Raw genomic sequence first — 24,047 nt, forward strand, 5'->3', positions numbered from 1 at the left:
CGAACAAGAGCACAATACAGCTGAGTTTTCTTGGCAGGGAGCTTCATTCTCTTAACTGCTTTAATTTTGGTGATTGCATTAGGTGCAGTTCATCTCTGATGAAATGCTCTCAGCCAAGACCTAGGAATATATCAAATAAGAGCTGATGCCCCCTTTCTCTAGCAGGGCTCTCCATTGTAGTTGTAGTAGGCATGGATGGACTTAAGTATTGTTACAGTATAAATGAGAAAGCTAACAAATAGTTTCGGTAATATTTTATTTTATTCCCTTTAATGTTATTTCCTAGAAGATAATAATGCTACAACCAGACTGGTGTGTGTGTGTGTGTGTGTGTGTGTGTGTGTGTGTGTGTGTGTGTGTGTGGTGTGTGTGTACAAGACTATGAATAAATATGTGAATTTGTGTATATATGTGTGTATGTGTTTCTGCCCAAATAACAGCTATGTCAATTACAATCATTTGACAGTTCTCTCTGTACAGTTGTGTGTCACATAGTGATGTTTTGGTCAATGATGGAATAAATATACCATGGTAGTCCCATGAGATCATAGTGGAACTGAAAAGTTCCCATCACCTAATGTCATAGCTCTTGCAATGTCATAGTACACCGTATTGCTCAGGTGTTTGTGGTTTGTGTGTGTATTCCTTCCTGGTGTAAATAGGCCTACTGCAATGCCAGTTGTATAAACGTGTAGCACACACAATTATGTGCAGTTCATAATACTTGATAATATAACAAGTGCCTATGTTAGTGGTTTATATATTTACTATACTTTTAACTGTTATTTTAGTGTACTCTTTCTACTTATAAAAAAAGTTTGCTGTAAAACAGTATATGCCGTGTTATTCTGGCATCAGCCTCATACATTTCGTGTTTTCTGTGTCTCTTGATTGCATCATTTCCTGTTGTGCTTGATTTAATCTCATGTTGTTTTATAAACGTAGGGCAGCCCAAGTGTACTGTGTAAAGTCTACTGTCCTGTACAGTAATGTCCTTGATGTCCTTGACCTCCACCTTCACGCCCACTCACTCACTGACTCAACCAGAGCAACTTCCTGTCCTGCAAGCTCCATTCATGGTAAGTGCCCTACACAGGCACACAGTTTATCTTTTATACCATATTTTTGCTGTATGCTTTCTATGTTTAGATGTGATTAGATACACAGATACTTACCATTGTGTTATAATTGCCTACGTTATTCAGTACAGACTTGTAACGTAGGAGCAATAGGCCGTACCATCTAGGTTTGTGTAAGTACGCTCTATGGTGTTCGTACAATAACAGAATCGCCTAATGATGCCTTTCTCAGAATGCGTTTCTGTTGTGAAGTGGTGCATGACTATATAAATGAAGTTGCATGTGATGTTTGATAGTGAAGGTAGGAATTTCTGTACTCCTTTGGAAAATACAAGCATAAGACTGTGATGTAGGGAGAGACTATAAAAAGAGAGGCAACAACAAAGGGCCGACTGAGTAGGGTGAAGGGCCATTGGAGAATACAGGAGGGGAAATTGGCCCCCCAAAATGACCCCCCTCCAAAAAAAATAGAGAAAACAAATGCTAACCATCAATGAAAGTGATAAAGTTCCCCTCCTTTGGGGGTGATGTTATGCAGTGATGTGGTACAAAATTTGTTATTGGAATTTGAGACAAGAAATTTTACAGCCCAAGTAATTTGGGAGCAGAGCCTGAGCCAATGGAAAAGTGATATAATGTTTGATGGCTCATCCCAGACAGAGCTGATGATGAGTTCCTGGTTGCATCCAAGATTCGCTTCGTGCAGCTGAATCCTAGGAAAGTTGGGAAGCTCAATTCTGATACCCCGAGGTTTTGGAGGCCCATTTAGAAAACTAAATAAAACATCAATGATTGCAGATAATGATGACGAATTTTGTAGCTAAAAACACCTGAGAAATTTCAGTGTGTATTCCAGGCTATAAATTTAATGTTTGTTGTATATACTACGTAGTATTTTCTGTTAATTATGTTTATCAATTAATTTGTAAAGAATCTTAAATGTGAATGTCTGGAATTGATAGGGAAAAAAGGAGAGGATGGACTGGGAAACTGTACCCATAGTTGATGACTCTAAAACTTGGGAGAACTGAGGAAATATCACATCGATTATGGTGCTTTTTAAAAAGGGCTCTGTTATCTTAATTGAATTATTTGTCCCAATCTCTTTCCTGCTCCTTATCTTACTGCACTGTTCAATCTTCTGCCACTTAAATTCACAGAAACAAAATGTTAGTAAAGGTCCCCCTTTTCCTTGACTTCCCAGACTAATTTTTAAAAAAAAGGCTAGATTTCTAGGAAGAGAGCATTTGTTTTTGAGCCCACTGTCTCAAAACAGTTGGTAAATGGGGAGATTAAAAAGGAAAATTTCAAGCATGGATAATTAGCACCTTGACTTTTGGAGGTTTTACTTAACCTCTTTGCACCTCAATTACTTTCTTATAAAATGGGCAAGTAATTTTGAAAATCCCTAAAGTTTAATAAAAGTCCTGTAATATTCACAGAGGAGACAGTGGTAAACTTAGGACTGCTACCCTTTTCATATGCCTGGAATTTTGTATATGGCAAACATATAACCCTTCTAATGTACCAGTGTTTACTTTTGACTTTGCTGGTGGTTTGTCAATATTTCCTTTTCCCCAGCGCTCATAAAATTATACGAAGAGCCCTTGTAGTCCCCTCCCATATAGGGGGAGGGGAAGTTAAGGAGCATGAAAGCTGAACATTACTTTCAGACCTTTTCCACAGTGGCTCGTGATTTGTTCCAGGATCTGAACATTCCCAGATACAGGAAAAGCTGGAAAAATAGAGCCAGAAAATGGGAACAGGAGGGACTTTACTTGGATAGCACAAATAACTCATGTTCTTGCTTTCCTTTAATAATGTGGAAAGATGGTAATGGTGGTATTGGTGTGTGGTATTGGTAGTGATGGTGGTATTGATATGTGTATGTAATTATATATCGTATAATTATATTATACCTTACAGTTAGAGCTACATAAATGTGCATTTATTATATATAACTATGTAGTTATGTACTGTGTACTATATAATATCAATATATGTATGTAATATGTTTTTTATTATGTACTATGTAATATATACAATATGTATATAATTTATATGTATACTTACGTATCATTAAAAACACATGAAAGTCACTCCATTTGAAAGGTAGCATCCCAACACAACATAAAATTTAATTTTTGATCAAGTGTAGAAAGAAGACTTTGTTTATGCACCTAACATCAAAATTTCTTAACATCAAAGATATGGAGAATAAATTAAGTCATTTAATAATTGAATTGCCTTTTCTGCAAGGCTCTATAAGCTACATAAATATACCAGACATGAGCTTTATTCTCAAGAAGCTTAACTTGCATGGGATATAAGTGCAAAATGACAAAACAATCTAGGAAATAATAATTATTATTCAAGTTATGTTGATAAATATATGGTTTACAGATGTAGAGTTGAATTTTAGTTGAGGAGGTCATATGCATCTGATGGGCAAGTGGGATGAGGAAATCCAAGAAGGCAGCATGGAACTGAAAACATTTGAGAAGTGTCCTACAGGGAAGGTAAACTTGAATTATTTTCCTTTACATGTTTTAAGTTTAATGGTACTTTTAGAGCTCCTACATTTTAATAAATGCCCTTCTGTTTGATAACATTATTATCTTGCACTTTCTTCACATTTAAAAATGTGATTTTGACATAAAGACATATTTGTTTCTTTATGTTAGATGTCTACATTGAGCGTGATATGGGCTATTTAGATACTGTAAATAAATAGAATTCTTTTCAATAGGGGTTATTGGATTAATCCAAATTGGGGTTGAGGATATTTCAAACAAAGACAAAAGCATGAGGTAGAAAAATGCATCAAACAGAAACGGGAGGAGGTGAAAGTCAAAAATTATAATGGAGATAAGTCTAGAAAGATGGGTTTGGAGCAATCATGGGGACTGTGGAATTTATTTGGTAAATAAAGACTAAAGCTACTGAAGTTTTCTGTGCAGGAAGGTTGTTTTATCATTGTCGTGCATTAGGAATAATTTAGTAGAAGTGGTAAAATACAATGGAATATGGAGTCACTGAAAATAGGGAGTATAATTCAGAAGATATTTCTATAGCCCCCTCAAACATGTGAAAAATAGAAAATAAAAAAGGAGAAACCCAACACCACACACTGGAGTGGAATGGACAGCAGAAGAGAAAAGATATTCTGAGTGTCACCGTCTCCATGTCTGCGAAGTCGTGCTTTCATTAGAAATGGGAAACACAGGAGATGATTGGATTCGACTGGGCTTCTAAAGGAAGAGGATGAATTTATGTTGGGGAGTGACAGGTGAAGGTAACAGCATACAGCATACTATACATGTGAAGTTTCTGGGTATTTTGAAACGCTGAGAGCAGTTACTGCTTGAAATACAGATTTGTGGGTCATCTTCATGGGCATGGTTATAGACAATTGGAGATCTCCCTTGAGAAACAGTAGGAAGAAAAAAGAAAACAGGAATGTGAAGTTGGGGGAAACTCATGCATGTGTAGATCAGGAGAAGTATAAATCCAGAGAGACAAACAAACTGAGAGGGAGAATGAGGACGCATTTCAAAAAACTACGTGGATGAGCATCCATGGAGACTTGGATGGCAGTTGCCCGGGTACTATTGATCTACTGTGAATTGACCTGGGCTTTAACTAAAACCTAAAGCTATAATTCTCCAGCCTTATATGTCAAGGAGATTATATAACGGGGAATGAATAATGAGGGTTTTAGGAAGATGCCTCCAAAGAACTTAGAGATAATAGAAATATGTTTGTTTTTTGTTTTGAGAGTAAAACAAAACAAAACAAAAATAAAAATGCTATTGAGAATAGAAATCATATTCCGTAGGCCTGCTTAGAAAAATGTACTTAAAGGATAAATAAGTTGGCTTGTATAGAGAAGGTCCCTTTAGAGAAGAACATTTTGGACTTTCAGCTCCAGAATTGGAAGAAAGGTGGGACTCAGCTTTTGGATGACTTAATTCATTCATGAGCCAAAGTGTGTTCTTTGCTGTGGGTAGAAATATTTCTTTAGAACTCATCATGGCTCGAATACCGTACTCCCCATGTCAACCCTTGGGCTTTGCCTTAATTCTGTGTCATCAGTCCACCTATTGATCCAATTACTAGTTGTAAATATTAGAGCAAATGTGTACATTAGAAGTGGTTTCCCTCACTATGATTTAATAAGTTGGTATTCTTAATGATACATTTGTTTTGTGAGAATTTAGTAAGAGTAATTTTATCACTTATTTCTAGGTGCAATGTTAAGTCCCAGTTTCTGGTCCTGAGAGATTGATGACCAGACTTCAGATCATAGTAAATCCACCAGCGTCACATCACCCTGTGAGGCCTTTTTGTATCTAGTTCCATGGGAGTTCTCATCCTTCTCAACATTCCACCATCCATTTTCTATTCTAAAAATTTGCAAGTCTGGAGGCCCCTCATGTGTAAGTGGTCTTTTCTTATTAAATGGGATGCAGATCTGCCAGGGGAATCACTAGGTGTTGTATGATTTTCTGACAAATATATGCAGACGATAGCTGGCTGAATGCCCAGGGCAGCATGTGGTGAGCAAAGCTGGCTGATAGACGAGGATCTACTTTGCATTTGATGGTTGCAGAATACATAAGTGCTTCACACATTTCCATGTTAGGTTGCTCAAATATAGAAATTCCTAAGGTTTTAGATACCCAGGATAAATATTTTCAGAACAGGAGAAACACCACTGAGTTGTAGTTAAGATTCCCCTAGGATTCAGCGACTCTCACATCCCAATTTAATTTACCCATTTTTCCATTCCGTATTTGTGTTCTCTTTTCAGTGGCTAGAACTGATTGACTTCTAGTAAACCCTGGGGAAAAACACTTTATAAATGAATTGATAGTTCCATAAATACAAGGTTTGTCAAAGCACTAAGTGCTAGGAGCACATTCTCCAGGTAAAGCACTTCTGTTACCTCATACATATTGAACAATCAAGGGAGAGCAATGCTGTCGTCATGCATATATATTTAGCTGAAATGTTTGTGTTGGTTGATCCCTTTCTCTTTTCTCCAATATCCAGCATTTCTTCAATATCTGTGTCAAACATCTTCAACATCATAAGAAATGGAAAAGTCTCGTGATTTGAATTTTTTTAGCTATTAATGAATTTTATAGAGAAATGAATTCCCTTCTCTATCTCTGTCAGTGGGTACCATTGCAAATGAATTATTGTTTTAGAATGTTTATGGTTAAGGGCATGAATTCTGGAGCAAGATGTCCTGAGTTTGAATCCTTGTTTCCCCAAATATTAGCTGTGTGACTTTCAGCAAGTTACTTAAACTCAATGTGCCTCAGTTTCTTCATATCTAAGATGGGAATAATAATAGCTCCTACTCTGTAGTGTTGTTATGAGATAAAATGATTTAAAATATGTAAATCACTTGGTGTAGTATCCGGAACATATTAAATGCTATATAATGGTGGACAATTATTATTAATCAGTGTGTATTTATTTGGGTATTCAGGCAATTTAAAGAGATGTGTCCAAATAATAACATCCTAATTTATGAAAAATTGCTTCCTGTTTATGGATATTAATTAGGGTAGGCTTTTACAAAATTATATATTCAACATTTATTCAATATAATTGAATATTTCTTCCCCCCTCTTTTTATATTAGGGTATTATATTTCCATTAAATTTTCTTAACAGAACCTAAATGATTATATTGAAACAATAACATGACCAAGATTTTCAGGACTTGAAGAATTGGTCTAGTAATTCGATAGCTACCCAGATTTATCTGAAAGATATTTGCCTGTAGTTGGAATACTGGAGTCTGGTCGATAGCATTATCTCTCATTGAACAGTAGTGCCTGAGGCTAGGTGTATATGTTTCTTCATAAAACTTGTTTTATTTTAAATTCCTGTGATCATTCATCGTGGAAAGGAATCACACCAGAGTGACTTGATATCTGCGAAGGTAGTTCTTCATATTTGCTAATTTTATATTGCATTGCGTCACTTACAGAATTTTTTTTTTGTTAACTTCTCAACTTAAGGAACGGAAATGCTATGTAGAATATGGTGTTAATATAAAACAATAGAGGAATTTAGTTCTACCTTTAGGAGAATTAGTGCAGCTTGTTCGTTATCACTCTTGATTTTACATATGCAACTAACCTTAAGGCCACATTTACATGGAAGTCGGTTCACTTTGAACCTGTGTCTATGTCACTCACAATGATTTCTAGTCCACATCATATAAAGCAATTTCCATAAGTGCTTAACTTAACGTGATTTACATTCACACATAGGCCACAGGGATCCCACTTGCATATTCCATCATGCAACAAGCTTTCATAACTATTTTTCTAGAAAGCACATTTTAGATATCTGCATCAGTTTATATTGTTCAAAATGTTTAATCTCACCTCTTCCTTCTCTGGAGGTTAGCAAGAAAATGTAACTTTTTTCTCTAGTGTATGAAAATATTTTTATTTTTACACTATTACTGAATTCAGGGTGGGCAGGGCAAACAAGTTTAGGAAGAGGTAAATACTGAGGAATTCTGTAATAGAAAAGATAAAAAGCCTTAACTGAAAGCAGATTATATTCAGAATCACTTTAACAAAGTAAAGGTTCAAAACACTACTGTTTTTAAATGAAAAACTGTAACTTTGAAGATATATTATTTGCAAGTCAATTATAAATGAGTAATTTCATTTAAATTCGGTTATTCTTTGCAGTAACAAGAACTTAGTGATTTTTATCGTGATAAAAACTTACTTTTATTTACTAAAAATGCATTTTTGTGGACTAAGGGACAATATTTAACTCAATGAGGTAGAACACTTCTACACTTGATCTTAGCCAAAAGGCCGAGAAGCGATAGAGCACTTCTATAATACGGTGCATTAGAAAGCTGCAGACAGTGTGATGTTGAGTTTGTCTCGAACCTTTATGTGGAAAGATTGTGTGACAGACAACCAAAAGTTGGTTTTTCTTAAAGTTTGGTTCTGTAGCACAGAATGGAGGGGAACTGGTGTAATGACTCAATAAACGATTTCATTCAGGATCAATGTGTTCAAGAAAGCAAGCCTGGGGTTCCACCAAGTTTCATACCATTGTTTTATAACAAGTTTTATATCACTGAGTTTCTAAGACTTCATGAAGAATCTTGGAAGCTTCCAGTTGGGAGCCTGAGAATCTGGTGTGAGTGTGTTTATGGATCCAAGACACCAGAGAGTGATTAATTTTCCTTTCACTTTGTGATGAGTCCATTGATTGTTGAGACAGATGTACATACACGTCGACACACACATATCCATGAACTCTCTAGTGCTCCTAACCCAGTACTCACACTCGTGTCTGTGAGAGTCAAAATGGCTGTGTACCTCGAGAAAGAAGCCTGTGCACACCAGGAAGAGTTTCAAAGATGGGGGTGAAGTTTCATCGGTGTACTGTACCTAAACATTGTTTACATCTCTCATCTTTTATACCAAGAAAAGCAGTTAATCTGAGACGTTTTTCTTATTAGTTGCTTGTATTAAATATCGTAAAGAAGAATGTTTCTGAATCCACTCTTTTTACCGGCTCCATCAAAATTATTTCCAGCTTGTTGGCTTTTTCTAGCATTTCTGACTAATGTTATTTTGCTCAAACCTGAAATGTCTACCTTCTTGCTCTCTGATTGCTAGTGTTTGGGGATCTTGGAAGAGAGAGAAAAGTGACTCATCATCATTTGTTCCAATCCTTTTCTGGTCCGAAAAGTTTCACCTTCTTGGCATCATGTAGTCTACTTGGCGAAGGGAAAGGGGCTCCATGTCCTGACCGCTGGAAATAGTTTTAATGTGTTTTAAATATGTTACAATCTTCTGGGACTGTCTTGCTAGACAGTTTTTAATAACATTTGTTTGAATTCTTCTTATGCCTGTATTTGAGTTTAGAAATCACTTGGAAGAGCACCCTTTGATAGAGTAATGTTTTGGTCTGGTGACGGCTACAGAGAAGAGGCTTAATCTGTACTGCGGACTAAGCACGCTATTCTCTAGAAGACTCCTGGTGGTTTGGGAAGTAGGTAGAGTCTTCCACATCCCCATGCCAAATGCTGCTGGTCTTCACGCTGCTTCCTGTTTTTCCCTGTTCCAATTGCCTTCCCGATTCTCCATGAAATAACTGCCCCAAAACTGGCTAAATCTGCTAAATACAAAGACAGGATTCTAAAGCAGTAAGTCTTTTTATGGGGGGCTTATGGACATAATCTCAATGATTTTCTTATTAGAACTATAGCAGGGAATTCTAGAACTTTTGGTCTTTGCCATGTGAATTATGGAAGACACTATTGATTGCCACATCTCAGGGATCAGGGAGCTTTTTCTGCAAAGAGCCAGGTAATAAATATTTTCGCTTTTGCAGGCCATACAGTCTCTGTCACATCTACTCAGCAGTGCTGTTGTGGCAGGGGAGGAGCCACAGGCAATGTGCAGAGTGTGGCTGTAGTTTGCTAACACAGGGCCTGTACAATAGCCTCTCCATTCTTCCTTGCTGAAACCCAGTTCTTTTCAGTGCAAGTTGGTGAGCACATGCTTACAGAAGTAGGCTTCTTTCTCAGCTTCAGATGATGAATCACAACTGTTTTAAACCAGTAAGTCTCCCCTTTTGCCAGTGATTGGTTTAGGGGTAGGGATGTGTCCCATTTCTGAACACTGAAACATAAAGGGAAATCTGTTGGGACGGTCTGGTAACCATTTTGTAGGAAAAGGCCACACAAGAGAAACAGGCTCCTAAGGCAGCTACTGGATGAGGATGTGACTATATCATATCTGTTATCAAAACATGATGGTAATGGTGATGATTTGTGCTAACTTCAAGTAACTTGTCATTACATCCTCAAATCTGCAACACACATTGGTACCACTTTCTTTTAGTAGAGATTTTTTTATATATATTAAGAATGCATTGAATTTGTTTCATAAGCAACCAAATTCACAGCGAAGATAAACCTTGCATCTCTGAAACCTAATTAAAAATCTCATGAAAAGCATAAGTGTATTAAAAAGCTATCTTTTAAAAAGGTATCAGTGCAAAAAGCTAAAGACTATTTTCAAGGTCTCTTAGGGAATATAGCACTCCCACTTAATGTAATTTTTGTATGTATTAAAGAATGTTTTCAAAGATTTAAAGGAAATGGCAGAATTGAATTGAAAAAGTTGGGGATTTTTGCAGAGAATTTATGGATTTTACAGAGGTTTATTTATTACAGAGGTTTATGTAATTATGCGCAGGCATACAATGTTCTTTAAATGGGAAAATGGATACAGTGCATCACATAGAGTCATTTATGAGGTGAGAACCCACATAAGCTAACCTTCAAATATTCATATCTATGTGAATTATTTTCTTCTGCATGATTCCTTTCTTGTCCAAGAAATATTACTATATATTTATATTGTACATATTTCATATATTAAAACTCCATACAATTGGGCAATTGTGTTGCTGACATCCAAAAACTTCCTATTAACCTCCCAAATATCTTTGTTTTTCTACTTATTGTCAACATTCAGAAGGAAATTTATTTCACATATACCGTAGGTTTAACTCTTAATCCAAAATTTTGGCTGTCAAAGGGAAAACATTCGGATGGAGCCCCCTTTTCCACTTGTTAATCAAGGGATAAGGACACCAATTTATTTTAAAAGCAGGCTCTTTCGCCTGGAGTGAATAGTTTTGCTCTTAATAACAGGCCATCCTGCTTTCTACTTAGAGAATTTATTTTTTCCTTGCTGAACAACATCCTGTTTGAATTTGTTTCCCTGTCTTGTTTAATTTCTTCCTGATTTGTATAAGTAAAACATAACCGTGGCAGTCAGATTTTGGATTCAGCTTTAATGACATTTGAAGGGAGAAACAAGAAAAGGAAAGCTGAACTTGGATGAATACTTCTCTTGCCTCCCTTCATTGCTATTCCGTCTGGCAATAATTGGTATCATGGTCTGTCTCGGAGGAAGGGGTCTCACACTGACTGCACCGCCCTCATATAAATGGGCCTGATGCCGAAATGCTGACTGCCCTTGAGATGCACGCAGTTGTTCTTGTGTCACTGTGTTCGAGCCAGTAGATTTTACAGGGGCCTCAGAGTCATTGCTATCAAACATTTATAGGAAGTTTGAAGTTTTATTGATGAGAAAGAATCTCATGGGCTTGTCCACAGGAAGATTCTTCTTTTGCTTATGGACAACGTGTGAGACCTAGTCTTTCCACTGTCCTGCTCTGTTTTAATCCTGTGAAGCCACTTCTCTGTGGCAGTTTACCTGTGGGCGAGAATATCAAAGCAGTTCCACGTATTCAAACGTTCAAAGTTCCTTGAGTAGAATTACACCTGTTTTGTAAAAGTTGACACCAGCAAGTGTCCTAAGTGGCTCTCCAATAAGTTAAGTTCTCCTTTGATGGGAAGCTGGCATGGGACATATGCCTGTGATTGTGTATACGTGTCTCTGTGTGTGTATGTGAATGTGTATGTATAACTTAGTATCATACTGTAGTAAATATTTTGGTGAAGTTTGATGAAATAGTTTATAGAGTGGTTGGGAATATATGAATAATTCGTATAACAACAGGGAAGCACAAAACCGAAGCCTGGCTTTTAGTTCCAACTCTACAGCTTAACCGTGATATTGCCTCTGAAGGATGATTGTCCTCTGGATCATTGTTTATAAAACGATCGGCTTGAACTAAATGGATAAATCTGTGTTATTTTTATATTGCATAATGAGCTACCACCACGGACGTCATGGCTTAAAGCACACCTATATATTACCATGTAGTTCTGCGTGACGAAGTCTGAGCTCTGCTCAACTGAATCCTGTCCTCAGAGTCTCACTAGGCTGAAATCAACGTGTAGGCTGTGGCTAGATTAGCATTTGGAGCTCAGCGTCCTTTTCCAAGCCCACTGAGGTTGTTGGCAGAATTCTGTTCCTTGCAGTTGTGGAACCAAAGTCCTACTTAATTGCTGGGTCCAGGCTAAGGGTTGCTGTCAGTTCCTAGAGGTCTCCCTCAGATCCTAGCCCTGTGGCCCTCTCAAAACATGGGAGCTTATTCTTCCAAACCAGAAGGAAAATCCCACTCCAGTCTGCTTTGATGGATCCTATGCAATGTAACATAAATAAGAACAAATATCCCATCATATGCCCAGATCTCTCCTACATTTAAGAGGAGGTACACTAGGGGCCAGGGCTCTTGGGGACCCTCCTAGAATTCTGCCTCACACATGAACATACTCATATTCAAGTAGCTACAGTAATTATGAGACTCCTAATAAATCTTCTGACAAGAAGTTAGGAGGGGGAATAGCCACTGCTATCAGCAAGGATGATAAACCCTAATTTGGGGCTCTGTCATGGTCTTGACATCTTACGGTGATTTCAGTCTTTATCTTGTTACGTGTTCCCTTGAATACAGCAGCCTACACAGAGTGATTGTTATAATTTTGGTTAATACCTTCTGTATGAGTTTTCTGTTGTTGCCATAACAAATTACCACAGAGTTAGCAGCTAAAAAAATCCCCCACGCATTTATTATCTAACAGTTTAGAAGGCTAGAAGTCCAGGCACAGCTTGGCTCAGTTGGTTCTCTGCTCTGGGTTTCATGAGGTCCAAATCAAGGTGTTGGCAGGGCTGATTTGCTGTCTAAAGGCTCTGGGGATAAATCCACTTTGAGCTTGTTTAGAATGTTGGCAGATTTCTGTTCTGCATGACTGATTGCAGGACTGAGTCCCCTCTTTCCTTGTTGGCTGTTGGTTGGGAGTCATTCTCAGCTTCTAGTAGGTGCCAAATCCCTTGGCCCATGGCTACCTTCCTCTGTCTTCAACTCACAATGGTGGGTTGTGTCATTCTCATGCTTTAACTCTCCTTGACCTTCCTTTTTTGCCTCATATCACTTCTATTTCTGTCTTCTGCTATGTATCTGAGTGTCCTGCTTCCTCTATTTGCTTCTAAGGACTCATGTGCCTAAATTGGTTCTACCTGGTAAATTCAAGACAATTTCCATATTTTAAGGTTAGCTGATTAGTAACTTTACTTCCATCTGTAAACTCCCGTCATAGCCATAGTTAAATTACTGTTTGATTGAGGAGCCAGGAGGAGGGGAACTTGGGGGGACATCTGTAGAATTCTGCCTACCACATCCTTCATACCTAAATTAATGAGCAAATGTTTATGGTGTGCCTTCAATGTTTAACATTCTACGGTAAATATGGGAAACACAAAAATGAAAATGATGTATTTACTGTTCTATAATTGCTTAAAGTTGATGGGATAACAAGTCAAGTCTGTATAAGACAGTGTGCTGGAGATTGTGTTGTATTTGGGAAGGATGTGAGAAGCGGGCTGGGCAGGCATATGGAAATCACCGTATATTAGGCATGGCTGTGACCTAAAGGACAACCTTGAATTAATGCTAGGGAGTGAGAGAATTGAAAGGGGCATCTAGCACGTGTGTACCATGAATTCACCTGCAATAGAGAATTAGACTGAGATATTTATTGTCTAGTGTCAGTTCCCCACCGGAATTCGGAATGAAATGAGACACAAAATAAGAGTCATGTTGAAGAGATCAAATTATCACTGATATACCTGATAAATCTGAAAGAGAGAAAAGGCTAATATATCAGGCTTACCCAGTCCCAGTCCCCAAGTTTGCCACATGTCCAGTCTTCCCTTGGGAGAACTTGTCCTTGTAATCCCAATGGCATGGAGAAACCCAGAAGTTATACACCTTGTGGATATACTGACTGCACCATCCTCCCCTTCCCCAAAAAGAAAAATAAGTTTCTTACATATTTCCTTCTGGACAGGAGGGAGTGACAGGATGGGGCAAGAAGCCAGGAATATTACTCTAGTTGGACTTCCTCCACTGCGAAACATGAGCCAGGAGACGCGGTTCTTCCCCACAAATTCTGCAAACTTTTGCCCTCAACTGGAGGTAAATATTCACTTGCAAGCTATCCTCCAGGAATAATTTTAATTTAAATACAGTACATTAAAACACAGGGGAAGAGCTTTGAGGTTTTTAGAGAAACCTTGTGGTAGAAATCCAAGACCACTGAGTGTAGCTAAATCACGTTATTCATGGAATGCTTCAGTCAGTGTGGAAATTGGGAAGCAGTGTTCTACAGTCGGCTCTCAGGTTCTCAGCTTCAGGAGGGCAGCCATGGAAACAATGGTCTTGACTACAGTTCTTTCAAACTGAGCTTTCAGACTTCAGTACTTCAGTCTTGGGAGGAGGCTACTGACTCAATTCTAGTCCTTTTGAACTTAGCTTAAATTGCTAAGCAATGCCAGACTCAGGCCACTTATATTAAATAGCTTTAAAGTCTCAGGGTCATCAGTCCACTAAAAGGAAATCCTGGAATCAAGTAATTTAAAGTCATTAGGAACAAGGAGTACTTTTGAAGTCAAGTCAGAGACCAAGTGCTACTACCACTGAACTGTCTGCAGTGTTAGATCTTCAGACCGCAACGGGAGATTGCTGAAATATGGCCTCACGTATTTCTTTGGACTTTGGACTATCGGAGGAAAGCAGAGTTACTCACTTTACCTAGGAGATTTGACAAAAACTTTGGGTAGAAAGATACTCTAAAAAGCAAATTATTTTCCATTAATTTATCTTGAAAAGAAAAATAAATTGCTGCAATTAAAAATTAGCAATGGCCTACAAATTCAGCATTTAAAATTTTTATGTTTTATTATTTTTATTTTGCAAAAATAGAAATTACCACCCATATCACTGATAAAGTCAAATTTCTGGGGACCTGATTTTAAAGTCTACTTTTTGAGTCAGTACAGTATCAATGAAGTTTAATGCTATCCATGGATTTGTGGTTGTTGTTCTTATTATATTTAATATGCACATCACATTAAAATACATTTTCTTATGATTAGCCTGTTTGTTCTAATGACTATTACTGTGAAACAAACCAGCCCAAACTTTGTGGTATAAAACAAGTTTTTGTGGAGATTGTGGCTTCTGAGGGTCAGGAATTTCTAAAGGGCACACTGGGGATGACCTATTTTTGCTCCACAATGACTGGAGCCTCACCTGGAATACTCAACTACTGGAACTGGGGGTGTAACTTGATAATTGGAGCCTAGTCATCTGATAGCTTGTTCACTCCCATGTAGCCCCTGGGCTGGCAGGATTCTAAGTCTAAGATGGCCAGCATGTGGGTGGTACCACTGGGTGGCTTGACTTCCTCACAGCATGGCAACATACCTGTAATTTTAGGGTTACAAGTGCAAGTATTTCAATGACCAAGGTGGAAGTGGCCTCATGAAGGTGGAAGTGGCCTCAAGGTGGAAGTGGCATCCATATGGTGCCACTCTCATGACTGCCACCACCTCCCTTGGTTAGAAGTGAGTCACAGACTTGCTCACATTCAAGGGGCGTGAACAGAAGCACCATCTCTCAATGGGAGGATCGCCAAGGTCATATTGTAGAAGCAAGGGTGTGTGAGATGAAAGATATATTGAAGCTATTTTTGAAAGTGCAATCTGTCGCGGTGTTTATGGTGCGTATTTATTATCCAGTTGAGGATATCTTCCTTGCTACAGTCTGTCTTGCTTACCTGCCACTATGCATTTGGGAACTATTCAGAAAAAAATATCTTTATTTGTGGTCAAGAAAGAAATGAAATTATATATTCTAATAATAGTGATGAGAAGAACAAATGTTAAATTGAAAAATGCAATGATACTTTTATTATTCAGTTTACTAGTAATGTTGTAGATACATTCCATTAAAAAATCCATTTGTACATATCTGTATGAAGAGTTTATTTCTCTTTAGTCAGGCAGGCTGTGTCAGCCAAACAGCAGATGGCCTGTTCATAATGCATTTGGGCAGATGTTCTCATTTGGGCCATAACATGTGAATAAAAAACTCAATCTCATCACCTGCAGTAATTACTGGATCAAGTCCAGTATGTACACAGTTCTGGGTGTTGTATGGGCTAGACCAAGTACAGAGGTTTGGTTTATAGTAACACTATTCTGCTAAATTTCAGATTGGATTATTTCACTCGATTCAATTTGATATTACCAAATAGTCATAATCTATATACTTTACGTAGAAATTAGGCATAAAGATAATAAAATTATTTAATTAAGTCCAACTTTCTGATTTTACCCTTTTTAAAGCTTATATTGCCTAAATAAATGCATATAATTATTGTATCATGTAATAGATTAGGAAACTGAACATAAATACATTCCAGAAAAGAAATGGGGAAAAAAGAAAAGCCAATAATAAATTTGAAAATTAGTAGAAATATTAAGACTTTATAGTGTGTTTTATTTGAGGATTCATTTCAATCACATATGACCCAAGAAGTTTTTGTCTTTGTTCTTTTGAAAATTCAGGTGTTCGTCATTAGTGGAACTTCGAGAGATACTAGAAGTAGTAAGCTGTTTGAAGTAGTGGGAGTGAAAATGGAAGACAATTACTCCATTTCATGAAAGAGGAAACCTTCAGGGTCTGACATACAGTAGATTTTGTGTAGATCATTTTCTTCCTTTCAATCTTGAATACTATTCACTTTCTTTATCCAATCCTTACAGTTTCATGAAGATGGCCCCTTTTAGCATCTGCTGAAACTTTAAAAGGGGCAACAAAAGGTGCTACCTATAAAAAGTCCTCATTGGTGTTGCTTTCCTAGGTATAAGACAGAAATACAGAATATTCAAAAGACTTAATTAGAAGACAGACTCTCTTGTGTTACTTTGCACCTGCATCTTCCATTTACATATTCTATTCGCTTCATCTACATAGTACTCAGGCAATATTGCTGAAAAGCAAGCATTAGAATATGTATTGACTCTTGAATTTTATTAGTATATTGAGCATCTAGGCAAATGGAACATAGCATATATCACAAATGGATTTCATTTTTTTAAATAAACATTTTGGCAGTGTGTTCTGGCTTTTGTTTTCAGTGCTATTTCTTAAATGTGACTCTATTAACCAAAGAGTTTAAATAGTTTAGTTCAAAGCAGTGGTTCTCAACTGCAGGCTGTTTTGACCTCCAGAGGACATTTGGTAATATTGAAGACATGTTTGCTTGTCACAGCAGAGAGGAAGTGCTCATGGCATCTAGTGGGTAGAGATCACGGAGGCTGCTACACATATATGCCAGTTAATTCTCTGCCAAACATTTGTGTTTAATCATGCTCTAATGGTTTTCTTGCTCTATATCAGGGTTTCTCAACCATGGCACTACTGACATTTTGTAATTTTTTTGGGGGGTGGTGTAGGGGACACTTCCTGTCCTGTGCAGAACTGGCATATAAGCTTGGAAATGGGGATGGTTTTATATGGGAACTATTTTGTTTCCCTCCACTGCCATATGAGGTCTGCTGTTTTGATATACTTTTTTTTTCCTTTTCAAAAGAAGGCTTATCAGACATTGAAACCCTTAGTTTTGGGGATGACGTCGGTGTGAATTTTCCACGCCAGTGACTTGATTCTTAATAAAACAAAACAAAACAAAACTTGTACAGTATTGTATGTCAATTATATTTCAATAAAATTGGAAAAAAATCGAAAAGAAGAGCATTTAAGACAACAATTTTTGAGAGCCTCCTGTATTGTATTCAGCATTGCAGTAGGCGGGATAAGGCCCCCTCCCCAAGATGTACATGTCCTTACTCAGAACCTGTGAATATGTTACTTTAAATGAAAAGGTGCTTTGTATATGTAATTAGATTAAGGATCTTGAGATGGGAGTTATGCACGTGGGCCCAATATAATCCCATGGTGAAATCTTCAAAATGGAGCATCTTTCCTAGCTATACTCAGAGGGCCCGATGGATGGTGATGTGAGAAGGACTTGACTTGTCATGGCTGGTTTTGAAGATGGAGGAAGGGGACCATGAACCAAGGAAGAGGGACAACTTCTAGAAGCTGGAAAAGATAAGGAAATGGATTCTTCCCTAGAGTTTCTAGAAAGGAATCTGTCCCTGCTGACACGCTGCTTTTAGTCCAGTGAGACGCTCATCAGACTTTATATGTACAGAACTGCTGGATAGAAAAATTGTGTTTATTTAAGTCAGTAAGTTTGTGGTAAAATGTTACAATAGCAATTGAAAACAAGTTCTCAAAGGAAGGTGAATTTAACTTTAAAACTAACGCTCTTTGAACTGACCTCTAAATTATCTTTTAGGTGAAAGTTTTTTATTTCTTTTTAAAAGTGTAAAATATGCATCCTGTCTTTAGTTTGGATTCTCTCCATAAACTGTGAAACCTACCCTGTGATTAGGTTGAAAAAGAATCCTTTCCTGGAATTTGCAGAGTTCACTTTCCCCTTGCAGAAAGAAGGGCATATTTTTATGAATTTATACAGGTTGTTTTCTAGTATTTGAATGTATGATACTTAAAATGATCCGATTCAATTAAATGGTAGTCATACCCACAAAGCTTCACGGCTTCTTCCAAAGCCCTCCATTTCCTAGCTGTTGTTCTGTTCTCCCAGCTCCCCTTACATACTCCACACTTTCCGCTCTGTGCTTTAACCACATGGAACTACTTTTAGCTCCTTCCATGGGTCATGCTCTTTCTCACTTATTTTTGCTTTTACTTTTCTTTCCTTATTCTTTCACATGCTGTTTGCTGAAAATATGTAACATATTTTCCATTCATCTTACCGGTTCTTCAAGCTCTACCTTTCTGTCATGGGATTCCTTTGAGAAGTCTTTCCCTCGACAACCCCTGCCCCCAAGATTCAGTGTGATTCTACTGCGCTTGTACTGAACCCTTCATCAGAAGTTATTTCCCTACTCTCATTTCCCTTTCCCTTGTCTGCATCTCCTTCTAAGCTGAAAGTTACTGTCCACTGGCCAATATTTATTTTAAAAAAAATTTACTAAAGTATAACCTGCCACTGAAAAGTGCACAAATCCTGGTTGAGCTTTCACGAAATGACATACACACGTACCCTGCATTCAGATGAAGATATTGTCCCCTCTCCAGAAGCACATCATGCTCCCTCTTCCAAATTCTCGGTGAGTTACTGTTCCCTCTCCTCACTGTCCTGACTTCTAATGCTGTGAATTGGTTTTGCCTCTTGTATTGACAGTTTTCTTGGGTTACCATAAGAAAGTACCACAAACTGGGTGGCTTAAACAAATGAAAGTTATTGTCTCTTCTGGAGATCTGCAAGTCCAAGATCGAGGTATGTGCAGTGTTGGTTCCTTCTGAAGGCTGTGGGGAGAATCTGCTCCATCCCTTTCCCTTAGCTTCTGGTAATTTGATGGCAATCTTTGACATTCTTTGGCTTGTGGAAGCATCACCCCATCTCTGCCTTTATCTTCACATGGCATCCTCCCAGTGCGTATGTCTCTGTGCCCAAATTTCCCCTTTTATATGGATACTGGTCTAGTATGACCTCATCATAATTAATTACATTTGTAGCGACCCTATTTACAAATAAGGTCACATTCTGAGGTACTGGAGGTTAGGACTTTAACATATGAGTTGGGGGCAGAACACACTTCAACCCAAAACACCTGTTTTTGAACTTCAAGTAAGTAAAATCATATATATGTATTCTGTGTCTTTTTTGACTCAATATATTATGTTCATGTGATTTGTGCAAATTCTCATGTGCCTCCGTCTTTCATTTTCATTGCTGTACTGTGTTCCATTGAATCCTTATACCACATATATTTATCCATTCTACTGTTGAAGGACATTGGGATGTTTATAGTTTGGGGCCATTATAAATAGTTCAGCAATGAATATTTTTGTGTATGACTTTTGGTACATATATGTAAATAAATAATTATTAAATAGATGAATTATTATAAAGCAGTTAAAATTCTTTACTCTCGCTTTAATAGCATTACTAAATGAAGAAATGTCGAAGTTTTGGGGAAAAAGTCAAGTGTTTCCCCAAACATGTTTCTTGTAATATTCGTTCTGCAGGATCTTCATAGGTGTCACTTTTTAAAATAGTTCCATAGCTTGGAAATACTGGCTTAAACAAAGTAAGACATTTTTTTTTGTTTTTAGTTATACTGCAGAATTGTTTTTCAGAGCTTTAAAATGCTAATTGAATTGTGTTTCTCCTAGAGAGTGGCTAGGAAAGGCACTATTTTTCAAATTTATTTGACAGGGAAGCATTTTTCGTTTTTGTTGTTGTTTTTGTTTTGAGCAGGATATACTTAGGGACCGAAATTCCATTAGGCTCTATACTTTCTTACTAAATGGATACTGGATTTTTTTTTCAAGTGGGATATTATGATCTCTTTCGGTAAATTACTTAAGAGTCTCAGGAGGATGACAATATGGTTTGGACCATACTCGATCTACTAACTTAAATCCTCATACTGAGTTTTTTGTTTGCCTGTTTGAGGGATAGCTCGAATTTCTTGAAGTATTGTTTAGACTTCAATGATAAAACATGTTTTTATAGGGGCTTCTCTGCACACACAGGTTTTCTGTGATGAAAGAGCTTTCTCTCTAAAAGAGAAGCCTCAGAAGTCAGCAAAAATGTTGATCAATCAGCCAGGGCTAAGCACATGCTATCATTTTACTGATCTGGGTATAATTAATGGTTAAAAAGGAGGAACAACTTCATTTCAATTCCCTTTTCAACTTTATTGTTAGCCGAACAATGGATTAAATGCTTGCAAAAGGAATTGTTTCTATTGTACATCTTAAAAGAATTAAATTTTAATTACCAAATGCATTAAACCTGTATATTAATTAAGTGGTTTGGGGTTGCAGTGGTTCAGGCATCAGCACTTTTCCTGATGTCTCATTTTGCTGACTGCAGTCTAAAGGGAAGCTTGCTCCAGACAGAGGCTACAGGACCGGGGCTGCCAAACAGCACGGGGGCCAAACAAAAGGGCTTGCACCCCAATTAAGTTAAAAGTCTCTGAGCTGCTTCTGCATTCCAGATGGCAAGTAAATTCAAATCTACAGGAGAGATTTAATTAAGATACTTTGATTTCAAGCATGAAGCCAGGAATTCAATCTAAAGCAAGCACACAAAATGCAGTGGTACTTAAAAACGGCTGCAGTCTGAGTGGGATCTAGACCGTGGTCGGAAGTCAGAGATCTGATAATAATACTCTTCGTTCTACACATTTTGCTATCTAGACAACCTAGAAGTCTGGTTCTTTTGGCTGGTGTAGTCACTTCAGCTTCTGGTTCTTGGTGGTTAAAAGCAAAGGCTTTAGAATTTGACAAACCTGGTTTCAAATGTTAGATTTGGCAACCGCTAACTCAATGATTGAACTTCTCCCTGAGCCTCTGTTTCCTAAAACGTTGGATGATTAGACACCCACATCATAAAATTTTTGTGAGGATTGGCAGAGAAATATTCTAAGGAATCTAAGTGTGTATCACTAGTTCTGGTCTTTCCACAGCTCCAAACTTGTCTGTCCAACGTCTTAATTGTTCTCTCTACTTGGATTTGTAATGGTTGTCTCAAATTTAAATTGGCTATAACAAAGCTGTTGATTATTCCAAACACAGAAATCTTTGTCCCTTAGTTCTCCCTTTCTTACTAACAGTTCCAATATCCATCTGGTCACTCAAGGCAAAAATCCAGGAGTTAACCAGTGTCCCTCCCTTTCCATCATCTCACACAAGCAATTCTGTTAATTCTACCTCTGATTAAATGTGCCCACTTCTTTCCTTTTCCATTGCCATTACTCTCGTCCAATGTTTCTCAAGCTTGGTATTATCACTCCTTTGGACCAGATAATTCTTTGTCTTGTGTGTTGTAATATGTTTAGTAAAATCCCTAGCCTCTACCCACTAGATGCCAGTAGCACTCCTCAGGGTGTGAGCCCCCAAATCTCCAGATATTGGCAGTTGTCCTCTGGTGGGAAAAGTCAACTCCTGTTGAGAACCGCTGCACTCGTACAAGTAATTATTATTACCTCTCGACCCATAAGTTAACTAACCATCATGAAGTCCACTTAAGGTATTTTATATTTGATTTTATTTTAGTTGATCCATTTAGATTTTTTGTTTCATAATAATGTACTTTACCATTTCAAATAAAGATAATTCTGCTCCCTTTCAATCTTTAAAGATTTTCATTTTCATTTTATTATTTTGGTATCTATTGCTGCATTAAACATCTCAAAATTGAATGGATTAACACAGCAATAACACTTATTTTGTTCAGGAATCTGCAATTTGGACAGTAGTTGACAAGGGTACCTCATCTCTGCTCTACTCATGGCAACAGAAGTGGCTAGAAATCTGGACAACAGGCCTCTTTGCAACATAGTGGCTGGCTTCCAAGAGTGAGAGTTCCAAGAGGGAGAGAACCAAGTGAAATCCAAACTGCCTTTTAGGACCTAACCTCAGATTTCATACAGTATCACTTCTGTAGGCATTAAGAGTGTCACAAAAATCTACCGAGTTTCTAGGACAGGGAATCTCTATCTCTCGATGAAAGAATGACAAAGTTCTAGAAGAACATGTGAGATTAAAATTACTATTTTGGCCATTTTGGGGAGACTGCGACCTGCCACATTATTTCAAGATGAATATTGAATTGGAAGTTTTTGTTTTATTAACTTTAATGAGAATGTGTATTAGTTTTCTATTCAGTATCACAAGTTATCAGCAACTTAGGGTTTAAAACAAAAAATCATCTTATGGTGTCTATAAATCAGAAACTATGCTCAGCTTAGCTGGGTTCTCTGCTCAGAGTTTCACAAGGCTGAAATTGCATTATTAGCCAGGTATCCTACTTTTTGGAATTTTCCATCTTACATTTTGAGTGGTTTCACTTATTTCTGCTCTAATTTTTATTGTTTCCTTACTTTTGCTTATGTTGGTTATCTCTCTTGGATGGTTGGGGTTTTTCAACTCTAGAATTTTTATTTGATTCTTTTTTATGTTTTTTATTTATTGATATTCTCTGTTTAATGAAACATTCTCATACTTTCCTTTGGTCTTTAGACATGGTTTCCTTTAATTCTTTCAATATAATCGCTGTTTTAAAATCTTTGTTTAGTAACTCCAGTGTATACATGTTTCTTTGCATGTCTTGAAATTTGTTATTTGGAAATTGGACATTTTGTTTTATTTTTTAATTTTTTTCAATTACAGTTGACATACAATATTAGTTTCCAGTATAAAACAGTGTGATTAGACATTTATATAACTTACAAAGTGACCACCCCAATAAGTCTAGTACCCATTTGACACAATACATAGTTATTATAATATTATTGACGTATTCTCTATGCTGTACTTCGCATCCCTGTGACTGTTTTTGTAACTGGCAATTTGTACATCTTAGTCGCTTCCCGTTTTTCACCCATCCCCCCAGAAATTGGACATTTTAAATAACGGGACATCTGAAAATCAGACCTCCCTCCCCATGATCTCTCCATTGTTTGTTGTTGTTGATGCTTCTGGTTTGTATTCTTTGTCATGTGTGGCCACTGATTCTCTGCTCAGTTAGTGGTTAGCTAATTATTGGACAGAGTTTTCCTATGTCTTGAAAGGATAAGTCTCCCACCCTTTTCTAAGTGACTCTGAATACGGGGGCATCAATTGATTTATAACTTAGCTTTGCTTTTACTTCTTGCTTGTGCATTTCCTTAGGGTTAGCTACAGATGAGAGAGGATGGGCTTCTTAGGCTTCTAGTAGGCATGACCACGTTTTCATGACCTTCTAGATCACCGGGAGTATTTCAGAATTTTTCAAATTCTCCTACAGGCATCTCATCCCTTTTAAGTCCCCGTCCCTCCCCCCACCCATTTTTAAGCCTCTTGTATGCTCCGTTGGTCATGTCTGACTTAAGCAGGTATGGTGTTAGACAATTGCAACTGTTTTTTTTTTTTTCCCCTGACAAAAAACCTAGGAAAAGGTTATTTGCACTGAAAGAGTCCTAAGTCAGGTCAAGTCCTGTAAGTGTAGATTTCCAGGGAGTAGCCAGATAATTCTCTGGGATTGGGGCTTTTT

The 24,047-nt window shown here is 37.4% G+C and overlaps 1 protein-coding gene and 1 pseudogene across 4 annotated transcripts in view; one reads left to right on the plus strand and one right to left on the minus strand.

The window, feature by feature from the left end:
• Positions 1–24,047, plus strand: part of CHODL (chondrolectin) — a 243,683-nt gene that overhangs the window by 142,268 nt on the left and 77,368 nt on the right. For 3 of the 4 annotated variants that reach the window (XM_033123031.1, XM_033123021.1, XM_033123011.1), the window contains exon 2: positions 946–1,079. In XM_033123031.1, the coding sequence (XP_032978922.1) occupies positions 946–1,079 (134 nt within the window). Of the gene's footprint in view, positions 1–945; positions 1,080–19,260; positions 19,281–24,047 lie in introns of those variants that run through there. The other variant, XM_033123040.1, reaches the window with a different exon arrangement.
• Positions 7,786–7,947, minus strand: LOC117014738 (uncharacterized; annotated as a pseudogene).

The sequence above is a fragment of the Rhinolophus ferrumequinum genome, chromosome 2 (assembly GCF_004115265.2).
Source record: "Rhinolophus ferrumequinum isolate MPI-CBG mRhiFer1 chromosome 2, mRhiFer1_v1.p, whole genome shotgun sequence".
NCBI lineage: Eukaryota > Metazoa > Chordata > Mammalia > Chiroptera > Rhinolophidae > Rhinolophus > Rhinolophus ferrumequinum.